This window comes from Theobroma umbraticum, unplaced genomic scaffold (assembly GCF_002168275.2).
Source record: "Theobroma umbraticum cultivar Fairchild unplaced genomic scaffold, ASM216827v3 scaffold_81.0, whole genome shotgun sequence".
In the NCBI taxonomy this organism is placed as follows: domain Eukaryota; kingdom Viridiplantae; phylum Streptophyta; class Magnoliopsida; order Malvales; family Malvaceae; genus Theobroma; species Theobroma umbraticum.
This window is the reverse complement of record NW_018397268.1, coordinates 2,875,980-2,896,480: the sequence shown is the minus strand read 5'-3', so window position 1 is coordinate 2,896,480 and position 20,501 is coordinate 2,875,980. Positions and strand designations below refer to the sequence as shown.

The 20,501-nt window shown below is 32.1% G+C and overlaps 3 protein-coding genes across 4 annotated transcripts; all 3 read right to left on the bottom strand.

Annotated features, from left to right (window-relative positions):
* Positions 1-1,954: 1,954 nt before the first annotated feature.
* LOC110425043 (tetraspanin-6) lies at positions 1,955-4,155 on the bottom strand. Its single transcript, XM_021439819.2, has 3 exons — positions 3,374-4,155; positions 2,684-3,000; positions 1,955-2,195 (listed from the first exon to the last, which is right to left on the bottom strand). Exons 1-3 carry the CDS (start codon positions 3,863-3,865, stop codon positions 2,156-2,158), a joined length of 849 nt encoding a protein of 282 aa, XP_021295494.1. The 5' UTR covers positions 3,866-4,155; the 3' UTR covers positions 1,955-2,155.
* Positions 4,156-7,005: 2,850 nt separating this feature from the next.
* Positions 7,006-9,730, bottom strand: LOC110425009 (serine carboxypeptidase-like 28). Its single transcript, XM_021439761.1, has 9 exons — positions 9,287-9,730; positions 9,097-9,192; positions 8,885-8,977; positions 8,697-8,782; positions 8,276-8,539; positions 7,958-8,085; positions 7,748-7,843; positions 7,540-7,648; positions 7,006-7,413 (listed from the first exon to the last, which is right to left on the bottom strand). Exons 1-9 carry the CDS (start codon positions 9,699-9,701, stop codon positions 7,261-7,263), a joined length of 1,440 nt encoding a protein of 479 aa, XP_021295436.1. The 5' UTR covers positions 9,702-9,730; the 3' UTR covers positions 7,006-7,260.
* A 2,368-nt stretch (positions 9,731-12,098) lies between these two features.
* LOC110424914 (serine carboxypeptidase-like 27) lies at positions 12,099-17,750 on the bottom strand. 2 transcript variants are annotated; one of them, XM_021439617.2, is made up of 10 exons: positions 16,906-17,750; positions 16,718-16,813; positions 16,482-16,574; positions 16,294-16,379; positions 15,913-16,173; positions 14,397-14,524; positions 14,218-14,313; positions 12,794-12,899; positions 12,404-12,539; positions 12,099-12,322 (listed from the first exon to the last, which is right to left on the bottom strand). In XM_021439617.2, the coding sequence occupies exons 1-10, from the start codon at positions 17,267-17,269 to the stop codon at positions 12,315-12,317; spliced, it is 1,374 nt and encodes a 457-aa protein (XP_021295292.1). In that variant the 5' UTR covers positions 17,270-17,750; the 3' UTR covers positions 12,099-12,314. The 2 variants fall into 2 exon arrangements, with proteins under 2 accessions (XP_021295292.1, XP_089641149.1); XM_089785023.1 differs by having other exon boundaries at positions 12,099-12,539; positions 16,906-17,749.
* Positions 17,751-20,501: the final 2,751 nt, after the last annotated feature.

Genomic DNA, 20,501 nt, shown 5'->3' with positions numbered 1-20,501 from the left:
TTTATCGTTAAAGTTGAAGAGCATATATTAGTTCGAGAACAAATATACCTGGGGCAACTGTGCATGTTCCCACATAATAGTCAAATTGTTCAGCTGTTTAACAAAGTTAACATTAATTAGCACCATAAAAAATAAGTTCAAAGGTATTACTTTCTCCAAAAATAAATTACCTAACTAATACTATTGAATTCCCCTTTAGGAAGGTATGTTGAAAAAGTCCAAACACCAATAAATTTTGTCATTTTCAATCAATTTATTTACCTAACAATTATCCTTATCTATTAAAAGTGAAATAATTAGAGGAAAATCTAATTTCTTCGCTCTTTGTCGAAAGAAACCCTCATATATATACATATATATATATATATATATATATCCAAACTATCATAAATATCTCTCATTATAAAAGAGTTTTATTCCCATAAGGGAAATTAGTCAATTTTTGTTAGGAACCAAAGATAAAGAAGATTATGAATTTAAAATTTTTAAAATTAATATATTGAACTTAACCAATAATCGAAAGATTCATAATAAATAACAATCTTATATAAATATAAATTAAAAAAACAAGATAAAAAAGAAAGATTTACAATAATTTATACTTGACGTTTGAGTTACAAAGAAGAGAATAAAGTAAAAATAAAACCACAATGCTTGCTGGCTCCGGTTTTGTAACATGCGTAACCCATCAAGACTCGTATTTATGCACTATGCTACTAGTTTAAAAATCGATAGAGATTCGCTATGATAATCAGTAAATCAAGACTAGAGAAATGAACTAATTTTTCTTTCAATATTGATGTCTAGTTAGATTGAAATCTATCTAGGAAGGACGACACCCAATACTTACTTAAATTTTTTATAAAGCAGAGAGTTTTGCATGGAGATTTTGCAAGAGCCATGTGTTTCAAAAGGAAATGGCTTTGAACTTTAGTTTTTGTTGGTGAATTGCTAATTTTTAGGTGTGTTTTGTTTCACTATACACAACTCATCTCATGTTAGGGACATGTCCTATATGTTTTTGTTACAATACTACCAAAATGAGGTAGCTTTTGTACACATCCATTAAGTAATAGAATTTCATGAAATGCTTATCAAAAAAAAAGAAAAAAGAAGAAAAAGAGAAAAAGAAGAGAAAGAAAGAAAGATGAGAAAGGAACAAAGGTAAAGAAATCTAAGAATTAGGATAAAATTGATTAGGATTTATAACATCATTTTATTGTTTTTATTTATATTAATTATTGAATTAAAAATATGCATTCAAGTATTTGACTCATTGGTTGGTACATTATCCTTTACTTAAAGAGTAGGGCTAAAATCTCCTTCCTCCAATTATAAAAAATTTTATTAAATAAAAAATATTTATTAAAAAATTTCAACGAATTTCTATCAATTACCAACAAAAACTAAATTTACTATTTTTTTAACGAAATTTTTCCACGAAAAAATTCTCATCTCCAAGAGGCATTAAATAGCAAATTAATTAGCCCAACAGTGAGAGTGGTAGCATGCATTCCCTTTTATTGAATTAATTGGAAATTCCAAAAGAAAGAAATATAGAAAGGTAAAATTGTGAAAAAAAAAAACATGTGTATATTAGCTTTTGCTTTTGGTATTGAAATTTTTAATTATATAGTTTCTAGTTGAGGTGGAAACAGGAGAATAATATACTTCTTGTTTTGTCAATAAAAAAAGTACCTTATGTATCACATTTCCTTATAATAAAAGGAAGATGAGAGTAATTGTCATATCAATCCTATCATAATATTGATTAATTAATTAAATTCTCAACCTTATAATAAAAGGTTGGTGACTTGAGTCAATCCTTAATTAATGTTTTAGGTTTATTCCTTAATGCATTTATTATTTTAGGAGTTAATTAATAGTCTGATTATTTATTAAGTAAATATATAACTCAAATTTAAGTTTTTTACCCGAATACCCACAAACATTATTAAGTAATTTATATTGAGAAAGCCAAGCTTTAAAACTATCTCACCCCCAAGATTTAAAGGGTTGAAAATACAACTAAGCATGTACCCACTAGGTAATAAGGTACACATATTCTTGCACATACTTTACAGAGCTATTAGAACATTGACACCAAGAAAGTTTTGGGGAAGATAAAAGCAAAAAGAAAGAAAAAAACCTCCCGCTAATAAAGCTGCTGTCTTTTGTTATGCCACCATCTCCACCTGCCATAAAAAAAATAAAAATTACAAAAAAAAATAATAATTAATAAAATATTTAACTTATTAATTAAAACAAGATTTAAATTTCTCTTTTTTCAATTTAAAAAAAATAACAATTAAGAGCTATGGGCCATTGGTCAAATATTTATAGGACCTCCTTCTAAGTGGGCCCCTTGCCCTTTTGGACCGAAACGGGCCCATGTTCAGGTTAATTCTACCAGGCCCAACTAGGCCCTATACTAAGTTAATATTCTTCTAATTTCAATTTGTCAAATGAATATATGGTGAACCCCAAAAAAGAATTGTTATAAGGAAAGGAAAATATGATAGATTAGTTGCTACACAACTGATCATACATAAAATTGACTTACCAATAATATATAACCTTTGTTTTCTTTAATTTTCTTTCAAAAATAAATAAAAGATATTCAAAAAATAATAATAGTACTAGCAATATTTAAGTAATTAATTTGGATGATTGATTGACTTACCAATAGTAGTCCCATCTTGGTCTAACTTTGGACATCCGGTTTTGGCCATAAGGGTAATCAGTTTCAGCCCTCTTAGTGTTTTGGAAAGCACAGCACCCTATTGAGTAAATCCCAATCAACAGCAGAAGCATGACAATGTTTAGAACTGAGAGTTTGTGCCAATCCCTCCTCACAGATTCAAGCACCCCAGCTTTGCATGAATCACACTCATAGCAGAGCATGGTTGGAGCATTGTTCCATCTGTAGCAATCTGGGTTTTGGGCCACCATTGTCACCATGTTGTAGTTGCATGATGTTGGTGGCTTGCAGCAACCAGACTGCATCCAAAAATATTAATTAATTTGGTATAGTAAGCAGCTTTATATTAGTAAAGCAAGATTCTCAATGAAATCTCTGGGAGTCACTTCCACTGTTTGAGATTTGAAAACAAACTTATTTAGTTATAACAAGGGAAAGAAACACCCAAAACTGAAATCAGAAGAACCTTATGCTAATGGAGATCAAAGTGTGGACATGAGCTGAAGCAAATCTGAAATGACATCTATGGCAAACTAATATGCAATACTGTAGTTCTAATAGGTTCAGTGAGCAAAAAAGAAGAACCATAATACCATTCTACCACAAACCGAAAAAGATTTTTTCTTTCTTGAAGTAAGAAAATTCAAAAAAAAATTGGAAGATAATTCTTACCTGGACTGGGGTCATGTCTTTGCTAAGATAATCAAGAGGAGTCCAAAGGGCAACTTTACCACAAGTCCTGGAATTCAGCAAACAACTTCTAATGGTATTCCAGTACTGGGGATCCTTAATCCTGTTTCTCAGCCAGGGTGAATAATCTTCCAACCTATACTCCCTGTAAACCCTACCAGGAACTTCCTGGCCACCCCCTTGGCCGGTAACCACAAATCCAAATATAGTCAATCCCATCAAGGTTGCAATGATAAACAACATGACAAGCAAATAAACCCAGAGTGCCCACACCACATTGAAACAAGCTCCAATAAAACCTGCCAAAGATATTATGAGTATGACAAAGCCTAATACAAGGAGTGGGGTTTGAAGGAAACTTTCACAGGTCGTGCTACTCTTTGCCATCCATAAACCTGCTCCGATGATCGGTATCGATGCTAACAGTGTGAAAAGGTTCAAGAAACCTATGACTGTGTTGCTAAACCTATACATCTTCTAATTATTTGACAGTTTCACCCAATTTTTTACTTTGGGGGGAGGCTCTTTAGCCTTCTATTCTGCACCACTGGACGTGCTGCTCTCTTCTTCTCTACTTATTGGTATCTTTATCTTTCTTTTGGTTTTTTTGCTTCTTTTCTTGTTACATGGTGTCTTGTTCTGCTTTCTCTTCTTTTTTTATTGGTGACATGCACAGCTTTGCTTTTCCTTTTTTTTTGTTTAAGCTGCTGAAAAGCCTTCCAAGAATTCAAAATGTTAATCCCCTTTGCTCTCACCTCTCTCTCTGTCCCTCTCTCTATTATGTATGTGTATTTGCTTTTCCCTGTATGAGGAGGGTATAATCACAAACTTTATTTCCATGTCTGCTGAAAATCACTAACCTATACTTCTTAGTGATTAAGGAACTTTATCTACACTTTACACTGTTTAAAGACTGCCCTCTCAATATACTGAAAAGGGAGAATATATGGGACATGCAGCCCCATACCATATGTTAAATTAATATTTTATAATTTGCAACTATATATATATCATGCATAATCTAGCCTACCAAATGAAGAAGTTAATGGTACGAATGAGCCCTTGGATATTTAACTCAAATTTTGAATTGAGAGTGAGGTTACATATCGGTGAAACTTTATTGGTTGTGAATTACTTAGTGAGTAAGCTTATTTAAAGGATAAATATACTTAATGGATATGAATTTTTTAGAACCAAATAGTAGGACTCTATAAATATATTGATATGGAGATGTAGTCTCTATGTGAGAGATGGATTCTTTATGAGTATTTCACATTATGTGAAGAGTAGTAGGAAATACATTGGGTAACATAAGATCGAGGATATTCTACGGGTTTGGACACTAATGTGCATGAAAATTAGATTATTTCGATGTTCGGATCTAGTGTTTGTTTATATGTATTTTGTATTTTTTTTATAATTTTTATATTTGTAACTAATTTTTCTTATTTGCATATGTAAACAGTAAGTGTCACATCATGTTAAATATTTTTTATATATAATTTATTTTTTTTATTGATCAAGATATAGAATACATTTTCATTTTAAAATTCCAACACCGCAAAACTTTTGTTTAAAATTTTGTTATATAATGCCAAATTTCATGATTCATATTTCATATATGCATAACAAGTTTGTCAAGAAATCCAATTAAACACGATAAAATGTGATATCATGTAAATTTTATTACGAGACATATAATTTAAAATTAAAGACTCACAACATCTTATTCATATTTAAATTGTGTGTAATTTATTGTTAACAATATTACTTACACATATAGTTTAAACTTAAACAACACTTATTCATTGCTAATATCTATCTGAAGACAAAGACAGTCGATAAGATGAACTATTCTTATCTCATAACTTCAAATTTTGGGAATCAATATATATGGTCAAGAGGGAAATTCTCTTGAGACTAGATCAGAAAGGCATAAGGAAAAGTTGATTCTTAAAAATCCTCTTCTCTTTAGTGACACAAGATTCTAAAGGCATCACCAAAATCCAATTCAGAAACAACAGCTGCTCTATCCAGAAGCATCAATTCACTATACAATGCACAAGGCAAGCAAGGAATAAATAGTAGAATACTAGTAATAGGTACAACTTCTTCCTTTTTTTTTTTTCCTTTTATGAAATTATATTTGTTAGTAGAAATTATTGATGATGAAGAGTGAGTCTATTTTTCACGCATGTTCTGATTTTCTTATGTAAATATTAATTATCACTCGAGAATTTAGTAACAAGTTTTTCCACGACAAACTTACTCGAGACTAGACATTATTTTTTTATTTTAGATTAGTTTGAGAATATTATTATATTTAATAAATAATATATCTAATTTAAACAGATATAAAATGTTCAGATTCTAATTTGAGTTTTTAAAGATATCAATCATGTTGAGCCGAGTCGGACCTAAATTATAAACATGTCTAATTAATAATGATGTGTTTAATTTACATAGAAAAAGAAATAAATATAATATCCAGACACAAAACCCATTAGAAGAAACCAATTAAACTAATAAATAAATATAAGATTAAAGTTGGATGAAATCCATATATAAAAATGGGAGACTAGAACCTTTGGAAACTAATAATTTGATTGTCCATTGAGATAAAGCCTTCATGAATGGACCAAAAGAACAGGCATTTTGGCAAATTGCAAAAGTTATGGTCTGAGTGAGAAGTTACTTTTTTTGAAGACGAATGGACCCCATTTTTGCTTCTTTGCAAAGCCATGATCAGAACCCAGAGTCGTGGTTTTTATCTTTTGGGTGGAGATAGAATATTTAATGGCTTGTTTTTCATTCTCTTTACGGCTCCACTAGACTTGACAATAGTTTCTTATACCAGAACAGGATTCCACCTAAGTTTTCCTTCATTCCATATTCTTTGCTACTTATTCAACAACGATAGCAAACCTAATTAACAATTTTTTAATCACCAATTTGATTCTTTTTTTTTTTTTTGCTTACACGGCATTACAATAAGAGGAAATTAATTTTTTTATGATAATATTTTAAAATTTTTAATAAATTTTTATTTTTTATTATATTTAATTAAATTTTTATTTTTATTTTTAATCAAATGTGTCTTTATGATTAACAGTTAATTAATTTATCATTAATTAAAATATTATTTATCATTTTATACACATACGATGTTGATATGAAATTTACATGAACAATGAGCAATGTCATGTAATCATATCAACATATTACTTCAATACCAATAACATAAAATGATAAGTAATGTTTTGATTAATGATAATTAGATAACAGTTAATTATAATAACTTATTTAACTCAAAATAAAAATATAAGAATATGAATGAATGTAATAAAAGAATACAGACTTATTTAATTTTTTATGAATAATTAAAAAAATTTTAAGTATTATATGATTTTTTTTTTCAGAAAAGTATGTACTAAGATAAACATCATACGTTTTCATTGCTCAACGTATATATGTGTCCAAGTATTTGTAATTTAGATCTATAGCACACTAGTTTGGCATTACCATTGATAGATATATGAATTGAAAAATACATCAAGGCACATAATATGAATTATAAACATAATAATGTGGAAAAATGAGCTTCAACTTTGAATTTAAAACAACAAAGAAAGATTACAAGGAACATAAATATATCTAATTGACTTTATTTAATGTATCACTATATAACACAACAAATTGGCAAGTATAAATAATCTAATTTGTAATACAACAATTAAATCACTATAATTAATTAACCCCCAGAATTCTTTTTCTTTCCTGTTTTTTTTGCTGTAATTTTCTGTTAATGCTAGCTATATGTAAATAAATCTCTGATGATCAGCAGGATTATAACAACAAATTAATCCTAGCTAATCGGAAAGAGAAGCCGGTAGGCGCAGATTCCTCAGGAAGTGCCTAAACAGTACCAAGGCACGTTGAGGCTGTGTCAAAGGAACTTCATGCCCTGCACCCCTCACTGTCACATAGGTTAGACCATTGTATACTTCTGTCCACCCACCAACCTGATCATGATATTTCACCCAAATCCATTTTCATTAGCAAAACTTGTTAAAAGTTAATTATTGTAGAATGCTATGTTTTTTTTTCCTTTTATTATTCCAAGGGGGAAAAGAAAAATGGCTAAGTACCTCTGCTTGATCATCAATCCAAGCATACCAGCTGATGTTGGTCTGCAGCTTGAGTGCTTTAATGGAATATCTGGTTGCAGTCAGAGGCAAAACAGCATCTGTATCTCCACTGTTCAAAAACATATGTAATATCTGTGATTACACTCCAGCCATTGGTTTTCCTTTGATAAACTTAATTAACACAAGGAATTATAAGAAGGAACATTACCTGAATATCCAGATTCTAATGCCAGCTGCAATAAGTTCTTTGATGATAGGAAGCATGGATTTTGGAGAATCAGTCCAGTTTCCCCTAACGATAGAACTGCGAATACATATATATGCCAAAGAAAAATCTAGCTTAGCCTCCTTAGTCAACTGGGGAAGATAAGTTGAAGAAATTGAGAGGAAAAAAATTATAAATGAAGATGAAATAAACCTGCAAGTAGCCCAAGGATAATGAAGGTGAGTAAGATTTGCATGAAGAGCCTTCTGCACCCTTCGATTATTCATGTATCTTTTCGTATACATTACTACGCATTCATCATTACCTCTGAATCTCCATGGCTGAAATACATGAGACCTTTTGGTCATCTTAGTAAGAATAAGGCAACTATTTGCCATCATGTTCCTCTGGAGATTATTAATTCATAGCATGCACGTTCTAATTAATAACTAAGAAATGAAGTACGGTCCATGTGAAATTCACATGGACATGGACATGAACATGAAAGTGAGAATAGAAAAAGAGCTTTACCAATGGTATTTGACCTAGATTATGCTTAAGAGTGGCAATCCCACTGCAAGGAGGGCTGTAGATGTTGTAAAGATTGATGTCTCCAATTTCCCCATAGGCACGATTTAGAGCACTGTTGCATCCATCTCTTGGGAATAAGAAGGTGTCATTTAGACATGACTTTTTCAGGTCATTGTACGTAGAATCAGATACCAAACCATGGTTCCACCAGTACTCATGAGTCCCCATATTGTCGTAATAATCATCGAGGAGCGGATTTCCCAACTGGTCCAAATTCATAATCAAATTATAAAATAAACAAGAATGTATTAAAAAATTAAAAAATTACTAAATTAAAGATGATCATAGTAATAACTAATAAACCAATTAAAATTGTTCATGGGGTAAGTCTAAGGTTGCCATATCCATAATATTGACTTACCAGAAAACCTTTGAAGTTAAGGATGGGATTCTTGACTCCTTTGTTGCGGCGGACGATGAGTTGGGATAGCTCAGGAATGTAATGACCTGAAAGTTAACAAGATCAAAGAGTAACCCAAAGTTTATTAGGTATTAATTAACAGATTAATGCAAGATTAATTAACTCAAAATGGGGATTGGTGGAAGAACCTGCATAGCTTTCTCCAGCAATGTAGAAAGGCCTGTGCTTGTAATTAGGGAACCTCTCTAACCATTTGATGAGAAATGTGTAAGCATCTTCAGCTGTAACAATTAAAGAATTAGTTAGGGTTAGGCTAACTAAATCTTTGACAATTTAGTGTTATTGCATGACTCTGGCTAGCTGCATGCCTTGGTCATTTTAACGTATAATTATGTTATACCTGTCCTCTTGTCACCAACCGTGTATATGTCGGACGAAGTATTCGAATAGGAGAATCCGACGCCGGCCGGTGAATCAAGGAAGAGCAAATTCGCCTCTGCAAAAAATAACGTAAGTTGACATTAAGAGTATATAAACATAAGAACTGCAATAACATATGTTACGACTTTGAATTACGTTGTGTTGTGTACCTTGATTCCAAGCGTAGGGATTCAGACGAAGAGTTTTCCCATCGGATCGCACACGAAAGGGACCCACTTCCTCGGAGGCCCCATAAGCCACAGATGAACAGCCAGGCCCACCATTGAGCCACAAAACCAACGGCTTAGATGCAGGCTGACTCTTAAAAGGGGCCTTGAACAACCAATAGAACAGGGCTCGGCCCGCCTTTGGGTCAACAGTTATGTAGCCAGAGTATTGAGAGAAGTTGACCTTTGGTGGCTGCCCTGGTAGCTTGACTATTCTATCTCTCTCCTGCTCTTTCCGGCAATTACCACCGGCGGCCGAGGCCGAAGAAACTGTGGATAGAAGAAGAAGGGTACCAATGACCAAAACATGGAGCAAAGAAGAAGAAGAAGAATTGTTGATGTAATGATCTCTCATCATTCAGCAACAAAATGCTTTGGGAATGTGAGGTCTAGACTTTGGAATTTGGGACTCTTAAATTAAGTGTCTCAATTGGTTTGTTACACTTGTTTTCATTGACTTTTAGATTAAACTAGTTGAAGCTTTGATTTTCCTTTTTGTCTAAGTGTTTTGGGAGTCAAAATTAGTTGTTCAAACGTGCATGGGGAACTTTTATATGGCAATTATTTTAATGTATTGGATCACCATCCCAAATAAGTCCATTAATCTTAGTGTCTTGGCCTCTTTTTATGCAATATATAATATATTTATCTACTTTCCTTTTGTTGAACCACACACATGTCTCCTTGATAGTCTTTTTCACATTTTGTTGAACCATTTCAACACCCAAAAGATCTATGATTTCTACTAGTTTGATGGTTATGGTTATGGTTAGCTCTTACAATGAGAAAGTGATTGAAAAGCAACACAGTAATTATTCAACAATGATATACCATGAATAAATATCATGAACTCGTATTTTTATTTCAAAAGATATATTTATAGAATGGAAGAAAACCGTTATTTATAAACTCGAAATTCGTCTTATCTCTTACTAATATAAAATCTAAAACACAAAAATTAACCCAAATACAAAAATAAATAAAAATTGTACAACAACAAATTCAACTTTGACAAGTTTGATATTAAAACTATAAAATTGAGTTTTGCTTCTAGTTCAAGGTAGAATATATAAAGATATTGTTGATGAGTATTAATTACATTTTTATTAAATTAAGATGATTCCTTTATAAAATATATAAGATTTAGATAAAAAAATTATATTTCAGGGATTGAAATTTTAGTTTATAATTGATATGGGTTGTATTAGATATTGTTATATATATAAATGAATTATATTGATATTTTATGAAATTAATTAAACATGATGACTACGCAATACTTTGAAATATAAAATGAACAGCATAAATTTCTCCTTAAGCAAATAAATAAATAAATCCTTTAGGCCTTATTCCGGCCACGATGTGTCTACACTTTAAAATGTTCCAATTTTTTAAAATAAAATAAATAAAAAGAAATTAATTGCGTGTAAAAATTGTAAAGACGAGAAGATCAAATTGACCTGTATCTAAGATTCAAGATCTGCCGCCTGTTGGTTTGACAAAAGTTTGTTTGACTTTTTGTTGATGGCGACGATGCAGTTTCTAAATAAGCAGATCACGATTCTAATTGGGTCCATGTGGTCTTAATATCTACCGTTCAAACCAGAGAAACTCCACCGTTGGATTTATTATAAATTTTTGGACCTCGTGATTTTCTCCTCTCTTTTTTTCAGCCTACCAATAAAGTACAATTTTTTGGATCAGACGATTAGGATCCGCTCTCCCGCCCCATCGAACGCCTCATATGTCGGGTACTTGTTGCCCACGGAATCAAGGTTTTTTTTTTATTTTTTTAAAATAAAATTTTCATATGATATATATATTAAATTAAATTAAATGTTCAGTGTAATTTTTAATCAAAAAATTATTCAGTACAAATGGTATTAAAATTTATTTAATTTTTCATTGATGAGAAATTTTCGTAACAGATATAAATTCAAGATAAATTTAAATTGAAGTGGGTGTCTTTTTTATGCAAGTCAAGAGTCAATACAACAAGCATTTTATAATAAAATAGAATTTTTTTATATGTCAATGAGGTAGAATATTACGAAACCCATACTAATATAAAATGAGATAATCTTAAACTCATAAATAAAATTTTTTTCTTTATTTGATAAGTATGTTTTATGAATTAAAAATATAAGTCCAAACCTATTTCTTTTCGCAGCTTAAGAAAAAAAAACTTATTTGATTATTTTCAAAAAGAAATTCTATGAATTTCACTTTTAAATCCTAACCATTTTAAATAAAAATTAGACCAACCCTTCAACTCCAACTACAAATTATACAAATTAAAAATTAGTTCTTGGAACCTTTCAAAGGGGAAAAAAAATAGTTCTTGAGAAACACATATTTCCTAAAATAACAAACTACTTGACTTTCAATTAAAATACAAAAGGCATCCAAGAAAAAGAAAACCAGGCATTGATTGACCTCAAACAAGAACTTGGATTCTCAAAGTTTGGGAAAGGGGAGATTGAACCTGAAACCTATATGAATATCAACTTCCCTACCAAACCTATACTTTAATATGTCTCATCAGGACATCAACCCAACAGGGTTTTTGGTTTGGTTTGTTCAGCAACAACAACAACAGAACTGCCAAACTACCCACAAAAAGGATCAAAGGGTAGAAGAGTTTGATGACCTTTTTGGTGATAAAAGCCAAGAGCATGACCATTTTTATTAATTATATAAAGAATATATCTCATTCCAAGAAAATTACAGTTCTAACATACAGGGCAACCACAACTGGTTTTGATCAACATTTTCTGTTTCATTATTTTAAGTCTTATAAAGAATAGAATTCATACAAATATTCTACAATTTTGGCAAAGTTTGTATTCTAAACTCAAACTCCAAATCTCTCTGCATTTTCCTTTTTACTTGGACGCATCCAGGAAAAGGAACAGAGTAGGCAAGAATGGAGGGGCACACGAGAAGAGTAAATCTCTTTTTTCGACTTCTTTCATGGCCCTGTGTACAAATGATTCTATTAAAAAAAATTCGGCCTATTCATCGAGGGAAATGAATAGTAGTACTAAGAGGAGTATTAACTCGGCATTGGCTTGTTCTCCAAAAATGATCTGAAAAGGATGAAAGCTTGACGGGGACGATGGAGTGGAACCTCGTGACCTGCTCCAGTTACTGTTACAAATGTCAGCCCTTTGTATGCTTGGCTCCACCCACCAACCTGCATCAGGAAATACGAAATCTGGTGAGATAAGCATCTATGAAGGCCCGGTAATGGAAAGCACAATTGTACAGTCATGTTGAGAGAGGATTACAACAATCTTGGTTTTTTTTTAACCTATTTTTGAGCTTTAGCAGAAGAATATGCAATGGCTGTATCTGATAGTATCCACTAATCCACAAAATCAAAACTTTAAGTAATCTATCTCAACAGAAACAAGTTCCAAAAAATTGTATCACATTATCAGTACTCACCTTCCCATTGTCATACCACGGGTACCAATTGGTAACAGTAGGTAGCTTCAGAGCATCAATGGAGTATCGAGTTGCAGTCACAGGAACCACTGCATCAGTGTCTCCACTGGAGAAAGATTTCAATCAGACATCATATTTACATGCATTTTGCCAAAAAAAAAAATGTAATATTAATACTTGGCTGCAAAATCCCTTGTAGAAAAATAATAACCAGCCTCTAATCCTAGATGGATATAGTAAGCAGTTCAAGCCATCACCACTAGAAACTCATTTCACTAAAACGAATTCGGCTCGGCCGCTTAAAGCCTTTGAAACCCTTACCAATAATTCAGAAAGTAACACTTCAAGACAATTGATTTTGTCATCAGAAATCGAAGTTTATCATACATTTAGCATTAACATCAACTTTATATAAGTGTATCTTCGACTAACAGGGAATGTGTGTGGAGCAGAAGCAATTCTTTGTGCTAGAACACAATATATTTCTAATTAAACCATTATCTAAAAAAAATTCCCAACTTTATTACCTACGAAATTCACTTCTTAACTTAATAAAGAAGTTACATTATAAGAGCAACTGCCTCCTTTTGTTACATGGAGAATAGACCAGAAGAATGACAGTAAGTTTCATTTCCACTTTCCAAGTTCATATTAAAGGGTTACACCCATCAAAACTTAAGCCTCCAGATCTTATAGAGAATTGAAATCTGAGATACAAGTTACAATCATGAAGTCAAAAAGTAACATAAAAAATCAAACCACCAAAGGAAGGTACAGAGAAGAACCCAGACCTGATATCTAAACATTAAAAAGTACAACAAACAAATCAAAGAATGAACTTTATTAAGAGTTGTGACCAGGGACCCTGAGCAAAGGTACCCTACATCCACATGTGAAAGGTTGAACAATTTCCAGGACAGAACATGACCTTCTTTGGGCCTAACCGCCTCATAACTCTCACAATATCAGAAGGCAGGTTTACTTTAAAGGCATGCCCCAACAACTAGTCAAACAGAGAAAGGTGGGAACATCAGTGGGCTTATATCCTAGAGTAATAGAGTCCAATTGAGGTGCATGATGTGGCAAATTTACAAAGGAGCCTAACCATAGCATGGATAATTAACTCTTTGATTGGCAACTGTAAAGTTTGCACTAAGGCTTTTGTCAAATTCAGTTATGTACTTATGTTAGCACCCCATGAGATTTTAAAGAGGGTGGCAGACAAAAAAACAATAACAGGAAAACAAAAGATGCAAAAGTAGATTCTTTGACATTTTCAAGTCATAAAATTCTTAATTATGCTAAAATAAATTCCCAATGACAGAAAAAGTCTCACTGACTACTTCTGCAACAAAAATATCAACTTTTCTCGAAACACAAATTCCTTTTGTGGAGACAAAGGGGAAAGAGAGAGAGAAACTTACCTGTATACCCATATCCTAAGACCAGCAGCAATTAGTTCTTTGTATATAGGAAGCATAGAGAGAGGAGCATCTGCCCAGTAGTTTCCAACAAGATCACTGTAGAACAAAGAATTTTTAAACCAATGCTACTCAAAGATATTTAAAAGCAATTATCCAAAATATACAAATCAATTACCCACCTGCATGTTTGCCATGGATAGGAAATCCCAGTTACATTTGCATGTAGAGCCTTCTGGACTTCCGGGCGATTAAAGTACACTTTAGAATACCTCTCAGTGCATGGATCATAAGCTCTTGACATCCATGGCTGCATTTAGGTAGAAGACAAGGTCAATTGGGGGAGCAGGAAAGGAAAAAAGGGACAAGAACTCCACTCGAACAGTTTGGTAAGTACAAGATGAGATTAAGCATTGTCGAAGGATGTCATGAGGACATCATATTCACACAGTGATTCAAAGCAACTTTCATCCAGCTTTTGCATTCATGTCAAAAATCAGCTTAGGAAAGATTTGTATCCCATTAAATACCAAATACCAAAGTAATGTAGATGATAGTTGTGAAAGACAAAAATTTAGCACAGAGGAAAACAAAACAAAAAAAGAAGTTTAATGAAAATTGAAGGAGTTCAAATATCCGCATTAATTATTTGGACCTAAATTGAATGCCTTTGATACTACATACATAAAAGATTAGGTAAACACATCATATTGGAATGTCAAGTTCAGTTGAAGTTTTGTCGAAATGTACCCAAAGTTTTAGCAAAAAGCACCTAATTAATAGAAGACAACAGCACTGGTAACTAAAATATTTGAAGGTACAACAACCAAATAAATAGATATGCAGTTGTCTCATCACCACTGCCAATCACCTTTTACTGCATCCCATGGCTATTATATGTAAATGTGAATACATGTGCCTTTTTTTATCTTTATCTCTTTATTGAGTGCACCAACTTTAACAGGAGAGAACTAGATGGTCCACAACTGTCAATTGAACCTTTAGTCAACTAAATGTTGCATATTGACAACCCTCTACAAGTTTTGTATTGATTAGGCGGGCCACAAGCATGCTAAGGAGAAAGGGAAAAAGAGGAGGAAAGAAATGCTGAGTGTAGAAGGTGAGTACAGAAGAACCAACGCTCCCAAGTTGTAACATCATTGAACAGCGAATGTCACTCAGGGACCACCCCCTTCTGCAGCTTTAGGCTTAAAAATCAACAACTGTATTAAGTATCTAAGATGAGCCCACAGATTTAATGTCAAGTTTCACTAGAAAACCAGTCATAATATGGAAGCTCTCATAATTTTCAGAAAGATACAAATTCTACTTAAATGTGTTTGTTTCTAGAATGAATCACAAATTATGTATAAAGATCACATGAAGCATACATAACCTGCTTTATATGCGCATAATTCAGCTTAACTGCATTTTATTATGATCATATTACTGGATGACTCTGTATTTATGGGCAGGAAAGATATGCTTCTTGCAGTCCAACACTCATCCTTCCCAGGACAAAGTGTCATTCAAACTAGTGACAAAAACTCCTTAAAGAAATTAGAAGAAACAAGACTGAATGTGAAGATAAGTTTCAAATAGATCCGGTTACAGGTCAACAACATTGCTAGAAAGATGCAAAGATTTATAATTGAGATCACCCGAAAAGCCCCATTATTGAGTTGAATGAAAACTTACATAATGACCCCTCATGTTCCGTTTGAGAGTTGCAGTATCCTTGCAAGGCTGTGTGAAGATGCTATATGGATCAATGTTTCCTTGTTCCACTTGAGCAACTCTGAGAGCACTCATGCATTGCAAGGATGGATGTGTAGAGGATCCCAAGTCACAGGCAACTCGCAGACTTCTATAGGTTGAATCAGATATCAAACCATGAGTCCACCAGTACTCAAATGTGCCAACAAAATCATGGTAGTCATCAGTAACAGCATTTCCAACCTAATATAATGACAGAACAAAATAGAAGGCATTTGCCCATAATATGAAAGTTAATTACGATTAATGATTGAAATTCCAACCATATCATAAAAAAATTTCTCATCAATAACACATTCTCACCAAAAATCCCTTGAAATTGATAACAGGATTCTGAATCCCTTTGTTTCTTTCATAAACAATTTGAGACAATTGAGGAACATAATGACCTGAAAGTAATGTACCAAAATTATAGTCCTGTAATTTAACCTCCAGGCTCCAACTACAAATCATGTAAAATATAACACCCAAAACCGCGATTGAAGTCACACCTGCATAACTTTCTCCAGCAATGTAGAAATCTCTATGCTTGTACTGTGGAAACCTTTCAAACCAATTAACTAAGAAAGCATATGCATCTTCAGCTGCAATTACACAACACGCAGATCCCAAAAACATTTAAAGATATCAAACTCAACTCTGTAGATTCTAGAAGCTAAAGCAAAACATTAGGCAGAACCAACTAAATCATCAATACAAATTATCCAGACACAAACAAATAAGTTACCAGTTCTCCTGTCACCGGCAGTGTATAAATCTGATGTCGTGTTTGTGTATGAAAAACCAACACCAGCTGGAGATTCAAGGAATAGCATATTTGCCACTAACAACAATTCAAAGTAAACAATCTTAAATGAAATTCAGACAGGACATAAATAGCAGAACAACAAAAATAATAGATCATAGAAGACTTACAGTTGTTCCAAGCATAACGATTCAAGTAAAGGGTCTTTCCATCAGGTCTAATATGAAAAGGACCAATCTCTTCAGCTGCTCCATAAGCAACAGAAGAGCAACCAGGTCCTCCATTAAGCCACAAAACAAGTGGTTTTGTCTCAGGACTACGGCTCACTGGTGACTCAATCAACCAGTAAAATAATGCCCTTCCAGCTTGTTCATTTACTGTCACATATCCTGAATACTGATTAAATTCAACATTCTTTGGCTGTCCAGGTAACTCAGTGATTTTATCCAAATTTTGATCTCCAAAAGAAGAACAAAAACAAGTACAGCAAAAGAAAAGCACAAAGGAAAAAACAATGAACCTTGACTGGCCCATTAATAAACCAATCAAGAATTCACAAAACAAGCAAAACCCAGAATCACAAATCCAAAACACTTCTGGGCTTTCAAAGAAGGAATTTTTGGTGAATCCTAGAACATGGGGTTGAGTAAACTGTAACCAATGAAGAAGCAACAAAAACAAGCTCTGGGTTTTCAAAGATGGAACCTTTTGGAAATCCTAGAAAACGGGGTTTAGTAAAAATGTAAATTTGAAGTGAAACAAGAGAGAGAGAAAGGGAAAGAGACAAGTCAAATGACACAATGACAGTACAAAAATAGACAAAAACAAAAGAAAACTCAGTAACAACAATAACCAGAAAAAACAGTTACTTTGAAGTTTGCTCAAGTAACTTAATCCACAGAATTCTAAAACATCAGAGTATTAAGAACAAACTAAGCCAAACTAACAGCAACAAGAAACAAAACTCATGACATCCAGATCCCAAAATATCTCCTGAGTTTCCCAAAGAATCCTAAAAAGTAGAGAGTGTTGTTGACATTTAATAACAATTAATTTTCACAATCTCCAATGATTGTGGCTGGTTGTCATGAGGTGTAAAAATAGACATGAAACCAATTAAGCCATGCAAATTTCTATTTTGTTTTAGTACTTTTTGTATTTTTTTGCTTTTGTGTGTTTGTTTGTCTGTTGATCAGATTCAAATGAATGCTTTGCATTTGCTTTTCATTTTCCTTTTTTGGTTTTGGTTCTCTCAGGCAATTCACCCCAACAGGTAAGGCTGCACATGGGGCTTGTTCCAAGTTTTTTTTTTGTTTATGCAAAGTTCCAATCTTTTCAACACTGGGGATAAAGGAAAAGATAAATTTGCTGTTATCAAAATGTAGCAACAATTTATAAGGATTGGGAAAGATGCAAAGCAAAATTTACTGATTTCTGTTCTTTGTTTTCAAGAATCTTACAAGTGAAAAAAGCACCAGTATTAATACTGAGGTTATGACTTATCATTCATGAGTTACGAGCAGCTTTAGAATATTCTAAAGCATGCAAGTGATGGGCCAGTTGAGGTTGAACCCTTTTTCCTTTCGGGTAAATACTAGTACTTGTCATTGGCTGTTCTCATGGCCCATGCAATTTACTTTTAGAATGGAGGAATTTATATTTTTCTCTTTATTAAATTTTTAAATTTAGTCACTGATGGTGATTAGTTGCAATGCAGTATGAATAGTTTTGAGTTTAATTAATTTTTTAAGTATTTTTATGTCATGTTAATTAATCAAAGTTAAATGCATCAATACAAATTTACTATACAAATTTATTTTAAATTTATTTTAAATTCGTATTTTATATAATTAACTCAAATATCTATAGGTACTCTATTGAAAGACAGCCGTTGTCGGCCCTGCATTGAAATTTTTGTCTTTTATTTTGTTGTGTGTTGTTTCTGTGCTATTTGACCAAAACAAGTAAGATATGCACATGGGTTTGGTGCTGGAAATTCAAACTTTTGGACTTAAAAATCCATTAAAATAAATGGAAAAGGTGGAGAGCTTTTAATTGAATCTAATGAACATGATGGATGAGGATTAACAAATACTCCAATCATTTACTTTCTTTTTAGTGGATAAGAGTTTTGAATTAATCCATGACTCTCTCTATTAGGGGTGAGCCAATGTGAACTGAATTAAACAATCGAACTGAAATAAGTTCGATTTTTTTGATTCCGTTTGGTTCTTTGGATAATTTAGTTAGGATAATTCGATTATTAAAATTAATTTGGTTCAGTTTCGGTTAAGAAAATAGCTGAATTAATCAAACTTAAGTACAAATATTAGGGAAATTTTGCATGAAAAATAAATTCTAAACCTAATATATTCTCTTCTTTAGTTCCTCTTTATTTATATGAGTATCCACCTTACTTATTATAATTTTTTATTATCATTTTTAATATTTTTATAGTATTAATTTATTTAAAAAATATAATATAAATAAATATATACAAACAAAAAAATAAAAAAATTATCAAGTCCAGGTTTTTGAAAACTGAACCGAATTGACCGAATTAGTTCGATTTAAGTTAGCTTGGTTATTTATATAGTTCAGTTTAGTTTCAGTTATTTTTAAATATAAGTTTGGTTAATTCGATTATTAAATATTCAAAACCGAACTAAACGAAATAACTATTTGTACACCCCTACTCTCTGTCTCTCTCCTAAAATAAGTGGACAACAATTCTTAACAATAATTGATGAAATAATTAGTACTTACATATTCCAAAATTGTTCAAGTTTCAAGTCAATGATCTTTGTGTAATCTATATTTCATGTAATCTCATCTCATTTTTGTACAAGAAAGTTAATAGGTATCTTATAAATGTATTTAGGTCTGTCAGGGATTCAGATAGTGATTTTAAAATATCTATTATCTAAATTTGATTATAAATAATAATTTTTAATATTAAATTTTATTTTTTTATTTTTTATTTATTAATTCTTTATAATTATTGTAATACATATTAATATTTATTAATTGTTTTAAATATAATTTTAAATTTTAAGTTATTTTTTATGAACAAACTTTAATATATTAATTTAATTTTTATTAATAATATACATAAAAATATTTTCAAATGAATATTTAACAAGTACGGGTATTTAATAAGTAGTGTCCAAGATATTCGAGTATGAATTTACGTAATAATTCAAAAATTTAATCAATTATTTATAGAGTTCAAATAATTTATTAAATAATAAGGTTTAAATTAAATTAGCTCAAAAATAACCTTTTGAAACTATACAACTTCACATTTCGTCCCCTTGCCAGTGCATACCCTTTTGGTACATTTTTGTTTGAGAATAAACATGGTGACATACAGTCCACACCAACCTATTTTGATTAGGGTAGAGACGAAAGTGCAGGCCAGGACCCCACATGTTCCCACTTGGGTCCACCATGGTTAGGTCGGTTTTTAGACCCTTGGTTTGGAGAGAAACTATAAACGGAGACCGCCCTTGTCCAATGGGTTCGAACCATGAGACATGTGGAAACTGGACCATCACACAAGAGGCCCACTGGAAAAACAAAAAGACAGACTAATGGCTGAATGGAAAATCTGTGGGCGAATGAAATCTCCTTTGGATGGTTGTGTACAACAATTTTTACACTTCATTTTTCGTTTCTGATAAAGGTCTTGAGGGTTTGAAATAGAACAAAAAAAAAATATTTTATACTCTTTTTGAGCCTAGGACTTTTTACGTTGATCAATACA